The 8,250-nt window shown below is 38.6% G+C and overlaps 1 protein-coding gene across 2 annotated transcripts in view; it reads left to right on the forward strand.

Annotated features, from left to right (window-relative positions):
- Positions 1-268: 268 nt before the first annotated feature.
- LOC122529986 (paramyosin, long form-like) overlaps positions 269-8,250 on the forward strand; it is a 21,920-nt gene continuing 13,938 nt past the window's right edge. Inside the window, exons 1-4 of one of the 2 annotated variants that reach the window (XM_043656646.1) lie at positions 269-722; positions 2,102-2,158; positions 4,743-4,829; positions 4,956-5,122. In XM_043656646.1, the coding sequence (XP_043512581.1) occupies positions 609-722; positions 2,102-2,158; positions 4,743-4,829; positions 4,956-5,122 (425 nt within the window). In that variant the 5' untranslated portion in view covers positions 269-608. The remainder of the gene's footprint in view (positions 723-2,101; positions 2,159-4,742; positions 4,830-4,955; positions 5,123-8,250) is intronic. The other variant, XR_006306891.1, reaches the window with a different exon arrangement.

Consider the following 8,250-nt stretch of genomic DNA (forward strand, 5'->3'; position numbering starts at 1 on the left):
AAAAAAAAAAAAAAGAAAAAGAAGAAGAAAGAAAGATAGGGGAGGGAAAAAATAAAAGCAATTGAAAATGAAATGACCGTTTCCCTAAGGAGGAGACCGTTTGGCAGACACGTTTGGCTGAAGAACGTGGGCGTAGGAGAATTAACAGTGGTGGTCGTCGGCTGGTGGTTCCCCTCGACGGACGACGAGGACGAGTCGTCGTTGTGTGTTCCTGGTGGGGGTCGTGGATCTAGCGCGCCTGCGCGCGACCGTCATTTTGACGAAGCCATGGAGCCGCCGGCGCGCCATACGAACGACGACGGGTCGCGCACTACGAGTAGGGCGCTGGTCGGCTCTGAGACCCCGAAGAAGAAGAACAGAACAAGGAAGTGGACGAGGAACAAGCCGAAGACGAAGCGGCGAGGTGGAAGAAAAGTGGTAGCGAAATTATATTGCGACGGTTGTCTTTTTTTTCTGGTTTGAAACACATTGAAACGACTGGCACCAGCCGGCGAGAGAGAAGCTGCGTTTAACTACGAGGAAAGCCCGAGAAAGAAACGAATCTCTCCGGCTCTGTACGAGGAAGAAACTACCTTCGTGAAAATAGCGAGTGAACCAAGTGGATAAGGATGTCTTCAGCGGTCGCTAAAACTTCCAAGTACACGTACCGCTCCACCGGCGGTGGTACTGCCGATGTCAGCATCGAATACAGCGCCGACCTGAGCGCTCTCTCCAGACTGGAGGTAGGTTAACGGAGAAACGAGTGATAACAATCACTTTATTCGTTCCTTCTCGGAATGTATCTTGGGAGATAGTCACGACTGAGAGTACACGTATACTGCTTCATTTTTCTTTGTTGCCCTTCCATGCATTCTGTTCTAGATATCGAGTATAATTTTTCAATTCAACTCATCTCGTTTTAATTTGATCTTTCTATCTGCGCGTAATACACCTTGTTATGACAATAGTTAAGAAAAAGGAAGCACCGTAGTAATAAGGTCTAAGTTTCCAAAAAATTGGTTAGTTACTATCTCGTACAAGTACTGCTCGTAACTAGTTGTTAAGAATAAGAAGGGAACAGGAGGGATCACGCAATAAAACCATTAATGTTCCATTTACATGGTTCCTAAATCATTTCACTGCTTGAACAGTTGAAAATATCTTTTACGCAGGGTATTAGATATCGTCTTATGTATCTCGTGCTAGATCTAAACTCTTTGATCCGAAGAGTCCAAGCTTTTAGCAAACCTAAAATGTTCGTCAAAGTCCACCTGATGATGCAACGCGGAGAGGATGAAACGAAGGAGCGAGAAGAGGGTCGAAGCATCGAATCTTCTTCGAAGAAGTCGTTCGACGAAGAACGACGTTGAACAAGCATGCAAAGAAGGAACAAGAACTAAATGGAGGAAGTGATGAGCTGGTGAAAAGGTGAAACGTCGAGCAGTGACCGATTTCGGGGACAGTGAGACGCGAGAAAGTTCAGTGACCATAAGGGATATAAGTGCCAACCCTGATGAGGAACGAAAGTGTCGTAGACGGTTCTTTAGCTATCGGATTGCTCGTGTACAAAAATAGTCGTAAATATCGGCCTTAAATGACGATCGTGCCACGCAAGAGTGACATCCTAATCCGATCCACAAAGCGTTCTCGTCGAAAACGTCTTGGTCAACGTCTTCCATCCGGATCGTGTTTCATTTCATCGAGAAAAATTGAAAGACAACGAAAGAGGAAAACTCGAAGAGCCAGGAAAAACGTGTACTCGTCTCATGCACTCAAGTAAGATTGTTCATTATTTCTCTTTCTCTCTTTCTCTCTCTCTCTCTCTCTCTCTTTCTTTTAATTCGAGAAGAACCGTTTGCTGTTGATCTCGTTAAGGAACACGTACAGACGAGTACACGTTCGTTGGTTCCTTGGTTGAGAGAAACGACCCCGATGAACGGTCGCTGAGAAGATCCTCCTGTTCTCTCCGCGGATCAGCCTGTTTCAGAGGCTGTCCGTCTTTCTGAAATACCTTCCGAGCGTCGGCCCGTTGGATATTTTCGTCGGCCGATTACGTAAAGGCACCGACCCTTTGTAACGTGGCCGGCGACACGCTCTAATCCTTTCTTGCCTCTCGTTTCAGGACAAAATCCGCCTGCTGCAGGATGACCTGGAGTCTGAGAGAGAGCTGCGTCAGAGGGTGAGTTTTCTTTCGATCGATCCTTTTCTGGTAATCTTCCTCTATGATGCTCTCTTGTTCCAACATCGGTTCATCGATTAACGAAACGTGTGATCACCCTGTTTCGAATTACTCTAGAATGTTATGTTTGTTATGTTTCTATTCCTTTTCTTTTTTTTTTTTTTTTTAATAGCGATTTAAAGAGTGATTATTATTTCTTTTTCTTTTCGTCCGGTAGATGATAATTCCTAGCATGCAAAAACTAAGTTGTATCCTTGTAGTTAGTACCGTAGTCAGTCACTTGGTCACTACGAGAAGAAAAAATCTTCTCAACAAGGCGATCAGATCATTTTTCTTTGATATCGAGACGTCGAAGGAATTCGACGCTAGACACGCCGAGATCGCAAAGACAAAAATATCAGGACAGCCAGAGATAAACGTCAATTCTGAGACTTTATGTAATCCGGGTATTGTGAATTTTGAAACTGATACAAAAAAAGCGGGGCTGGCCTGCTCTCCATCATAGAGTGGGGAGCAGTAGGTCGAAATGTCCAGCTCTCGAGTCGCGGCTATTTTTGGGGATGCGCGCCTCTTCAGCGTACGAACTCGCATTCCTCTCTCGTGTTCGGCCAACACGTATCTACGTCTACCTGTTTAAAAAGACAGCACCGAGGAAAACAAGTACTTTTATCGAAAATTTACTTCCTTCAAAATTGGCGACACTAAAAAAATTTGAAATCACTTCTTCGAATCGTAGACGCTCGTTCTTCGATTAATCATTAAATAATTATATATTTAATGAATAATAATGACAATAATTTCTTTTCTTTTCTCTGTGAAATTCAGAAAGTTTTAAGATATAAATTTTTGATTCGTTGAAGATTAAAGTTTAATATTCTAAAGACAGTGATAGCCTATGTTTGAACAGACTATTAAATTTTGAAAGAATTCTTTGCAATTTTTTATTTGATCAAATTTCAAGGAAATCAAATTCATACGTAATACTGCTTACGTGACTTGAACCGATGCCAACGACATTTTCCACGCTTCGAAACCTCAAAAACCTCAAAAACTTGGAAATCGTCATCGTATTAACGTGAATCATTCGATAAAATATTCGGATAATTATTTCTATTAAAATTAAATATCCCATGCTATTTCTATAAAGTGTTGCAATTTCTTGCTGCTTTCATTACGATTCATTCCTATTTAAATTGATGTTTTAATATTCTAATATTCATTCATATATAATATTATAATTAAATCTTTACAATTATGTTCATTCAAATATTCACTTGTAGATTGTATAATTAATTATACGGTCTACAAGTATATCACATTTTTTTAAATAAATTCATCGACATTAATTAATTGAATTTTTTAATTTTTTTAAAAGAAACTACAAGTTACTATGGATACTAAAAATTTAGCAACGCAAGTTGCTCTGTAGCTTCAAATCAAATACTTTGTTAATCTTTAGAAGCTTTCCGATCAAATCTGAAATCTCTTACACATTTAAACTATTAAATAATAAATTCTATAATAAATCTTTTATCCTAAAAATTCACATTGAACTCTCGTTATTGTTCTTTCAACAACTCAAACTTTATTCAACTTCGAATTCTCGAACTTAGGCTTTCCTATTGAAAGCTATACATTTAATGATCGATAGATCTCCGATTAAGAAAAGCAAGGATGAACGATTACAATTCTCTGCAGTCGAAAAAGAGTCATTTAATTCTGAAAATTATTCCTGCATCCTTTGTTTTCCAGCATTTTTATCAATAATATATAAATTCAACCGGAACCGTGGAAAATGCTGATGGTTTCCGGAGAACGGACAGTAATGGCGATGTCGCGCGACTCTCTTTTCTCGATAAACGCCTCGTTTGTAATATGAATAAAGCTCCCGATATAGAGCCAGTCCGTACAGAATTAGATCGTTCTATTCGCGGTCCAAAGAAACCTGACGTCAAGCTTGCACCGAGCTGTTCGCGTCGTTCCTCGAGGCCTCTTTTCAAAACAATGCCGCGCGTCTCGATTACACTCGACATGTATCAACACGAACGCCATGAATTGTTAATTGTACACAGGAATATGTACATATGTAAAATATAATTGAGAATACTGGTATTCCTCACATCACAGTGGCACGTTTCTGAACACGTTATGGAATCTTCTACAAGGTATCTTATGTTTATTATCAGGGAAATGGGATGATTGATGCCTGATACTTTTGAAGTTATAGAGATGTTTGATGTTTGAATGTTGGAGAATTCGTAAATGAAATATCCGAGTGTATGAAGAGTTATTTTTAAATGTTAGAGAAATTGAGAAAGTGTTAGCACTTTTATGTAAATAAAAAGTTTTAGTTTCGCAAAGATTTAGCTAAATCATACACATCTGTTTTTATTTTATTTTTATCAGAATAGAAGCTAATTCGTGATGTCAGAGAGATTCTCTGTGGATACAGAGGAATGAAAATGACTAAAAGAAAGAATTAAAAAACTAACTTTGTCTTTCATTCATCAGAAACTAATCGACTAATTTATATATGCTGCGTCTCTAGAGAAACAGATCATAATTTTTTTCATTTAATTTACAGATCGAACGTGAGCGCGCTGACTTGAGCGTGCAAGTCATCCAGCTGTCCGAACGTCTTGAAGAGGCAGAGGGTGGCGCCGAATCTCAAGTAAGTATCAAAATGAATCATTCCAACGAAACGTTTGATTCCTCGTCCGATTTTCATGCAGTTTCCACAGATTTGCAGATTTTTGTTCGACTAAATTTCTTTAATAATGCAACGTTAATTCTGCAGTTCGAGATTAACAAAAAGAGGGACACGGAACTGGCCAAACTGCGCAAACTACTCGAAGATGTTCATCTCGAGAGCGAGGAGACAGCGCATCTTCTGCGCAAGAAGCACCAAGAAGTCGTTGTCGATTTCCAGGATCAAATCGATCAACTTTCGAAAGCACGCGCCAAGTTAGTAACTTAATCGAAGTTATGATTCTTCTTTTATATTTTTATATATTCAAAGGAAATAGGCTGCTGAAAGATTTAATAGAGAATATCGCTATATTTTCTCTACATTTATTCTTCCATATATAGATACGTACTTTTGTCCAGTCATCACATATGTCAAGGCAATTAGTTTACCACATTTATCACGAGGTACTTAAGTTACGTGATCATTTATTCAATTATCCTATTTTCAGTGTGTTTGTTTTATTACCAAACAAATATCATCATAAATTAGATGTTGCCACTTATAAAATAATCTATAGTCGCTCAAAAAATTACTTCGTTACTTTTTGATTGTTCGTTTTCGACGATTTTTATTAAAGCACTAGCATCTGAAAATTCAATAGTATTCGACGTGAAATTTCCCGAATTAATTAATTTCCCAAATTAAACTTCAGTTTAGTCTCAAGGGAGTTGGATGTTGTTCGTAGAATTAGATATATTTCGCTCCAAGAATGCATCGTTACCTGCTCCGTTAATCGACCGTACTCGAGGCGATATTGAATCGCGAGTGAAATGAGGCGAAACGCGCGATAACACTCTGTCGGAAGTAAGATGTCGAAACACACGTCGAGTCGCGGTAGGGTGCAGAATACGCCGAGATAGGAAACACCAATAAACCGTGGTTAATTATATACACCTGTGAAAATAAAATCGCGGCCTCGCGATCTCCCTTCCTCTTTGAGGTCAAAGCGCGCGAACGCCGTGCACACCGTCAATAAACAGCTCGCCGGAAGTTCGGAGATTCGTCGAAACCCAGTTTCGTTTCGCGCGTGTTATCGAACTGATAGAGAAACAGAGAGACGAAGGAGAAGGACTGGAGAAGTGGAGACGACCGGATAAAAAGACGTGGAATGAAACGAAACTGGAAAACAGGAATGAATCACTGCTGGATCGTTAATTATAGCAGGCATCGCGCGGAACGAAAGCGTATTCGAAAATTGCGGGAATTATGGTCGAACGATACTGGCCTCTGGCCAAACAACGAATCTACTCGCACCTGAAATACGTGTAGACTCGTTCCCCCGGCACTTCTAAACATAACCGGCGTCCTTTTCCACGTCCCGGCGCCCGAACGCGTGATATTACGCGTTACAAGGACGCCTCCGTTTCGAAAATTTATCGAACTGTCATCTAAACGCCGTCTATTATTTCGGGCGACTGTTGCCTGTATCTCTGATAAGTTTTAGAGGGCTTGGTAATCAAATTTTCTGAATTATATCCCTCGTTACCAATATGTGGAGAATATTTTCATAAGGTGAAGAGTTGATATTAGGAAGGCTTTTGACATTACTTTTACGTAATGATTTTTTTAAACTTAGGATTAGAAATCAAGGTTGTGAACAAGTCGTTTCACAGTAGAGTGGAAATTAAGTTAGTATATTCAAATTTGGATATATTCATCTCTTGAGTGATGTATGTTTAATTTTTATTTTATTCAAGCATGATTTATGAAGATACGACGAAGAGTGCATAAAATCCTTTTACGAATAATCTATATTGACTTACGATAGTACATCATCATTTTTCGAAGAATAATCTCCTTCTAGTTTTGATGAACTCATATCTGAGAAAATTCATCTATTATCGTTACAGAGTATGCTAAAAATAAACCAATTATCATTTCATACAATTCAAGTTATTTAAACTTGGCTCTTCCACTCAAATTGGGCAATTCTGTTATAAAGATTCGTTGATTTCGACATACTTCACAAATCAGGAGAAGACAATTTACAGTCGATCTAAGTGGTTCTTTTCCCCAAATTTAATCCGTTAAATCACATCTTCTTCAAGTTGGACGATTTTCCTCGAAAAGCAGACAAATACACGAGAACGATTAAAGAATAAAAAAGAATCACATTCTTCTTGGCTTCAGAAGAAATTTTCTAACGTTTGTTTGCAGTGTAAATGCGGAGAAGTGAGATAAGAACCAAAAATCGGAGCCTAAAGGAATCGAAACTTATTCCGTTCTAAATATATTTTTCAAGAGAGGCAATTACGTGTCAACGTTTACGTGTCACATCGAAGCAGCAGTTAATTGCCTCTTAATATTTCAACCGGCGGTACAGAACAATCTGATCGCCATTAATCGCGCTGAAAAATAATAAATGAAGGCTAGTTACGATGTTATAAATGTAAAATGGCCGTTTCATTGGCCACCGTGATTTCGTAGGAAGATGCAAATTCCATCTCGATTCCTTTTTCTTGTACGATCTTCCTTCAGTCACCTTCGAAGGCAAGAGAAAAAGAAAAAGACGACGGCGAAGAGAAACTCGAGGTATTTAGAGTATTTGCATGGCGTTACAAAAAGTTTCCACCTGTTGGTACACGGAGGGCGTTTAAAATGCCTTTTAAAATAGCTCTTTCAACCAGCTTTCGTCGCTCTCTTTATTACACAGTCTCCATTATCTTCTTGTTATTCGCTCGTTTCCACGTTCCTCTCTTAAATCTTACTTTCCTCTTTTCTCTGTTTTCAATTTAGCAGACTCTTTCGTTCTCGAGCCTCATGTACGTATTCTATAAATTCTCGTTCTCCTCTGGTTTTGTTACTTCGATTGCAATGTTTTCTTACACCTACACAGCAATCTTGCGCTTCCTTTTCCCTTTCGTCGTATTTATACGCTGTCTCAGCTGTTCTATCAAAACCTCACATAACCTCATTTCTGAACGAATTCCTCGCCTTTTACTCATCCCAGTATTTCCAATGTTGAAATTTTTCCACTACATTTTATTTCATTTTACACCGTTTCTCTCATTTCCCATTATTGCCATTGTCTTTTTACTTTCTTATTATTATATTATTTTTTTGCAATTTCTCTCTCTTTTGAAACCTTTCGTAAATTATAGATACATTTCAAATCCATGACAAACGTATTAAAATAAACCGAAACAACACATCATTTAAATATACGGTCAAATGCAATAAATCAAAGCAAGATATTTCTTTCATCGCGCATTAGAGTAATTCAAGGTTGGAGTATAAATGTGAAAAATTGAGACAGTTCGCCTCCACATATACACATTTTTGCACGTTACGAGCGCTCTCCGCATTTTTCCACGTTTTCCACAAACGTTTCCTATAAAAAAAA

The sequence above is a fragment of the Frieseomelitta varia genome, unplaced genomic scaffold (genome assembly GCF_011392965.1).
Source record: "Frieseomelitta varia isolate USP_RPSP 00005682 unplaced genomic scaffold, Fvar_1.2 scaffold_1006, whole genome shotgun sequence".
Taxonomy (NCBI): domain Eukaryota; kingdom Metazoa; phylum Arthropoda; class Insecta; order Hymenoptera; family Apidae; genus Frieseomelitta; species Frieseomelitta varia.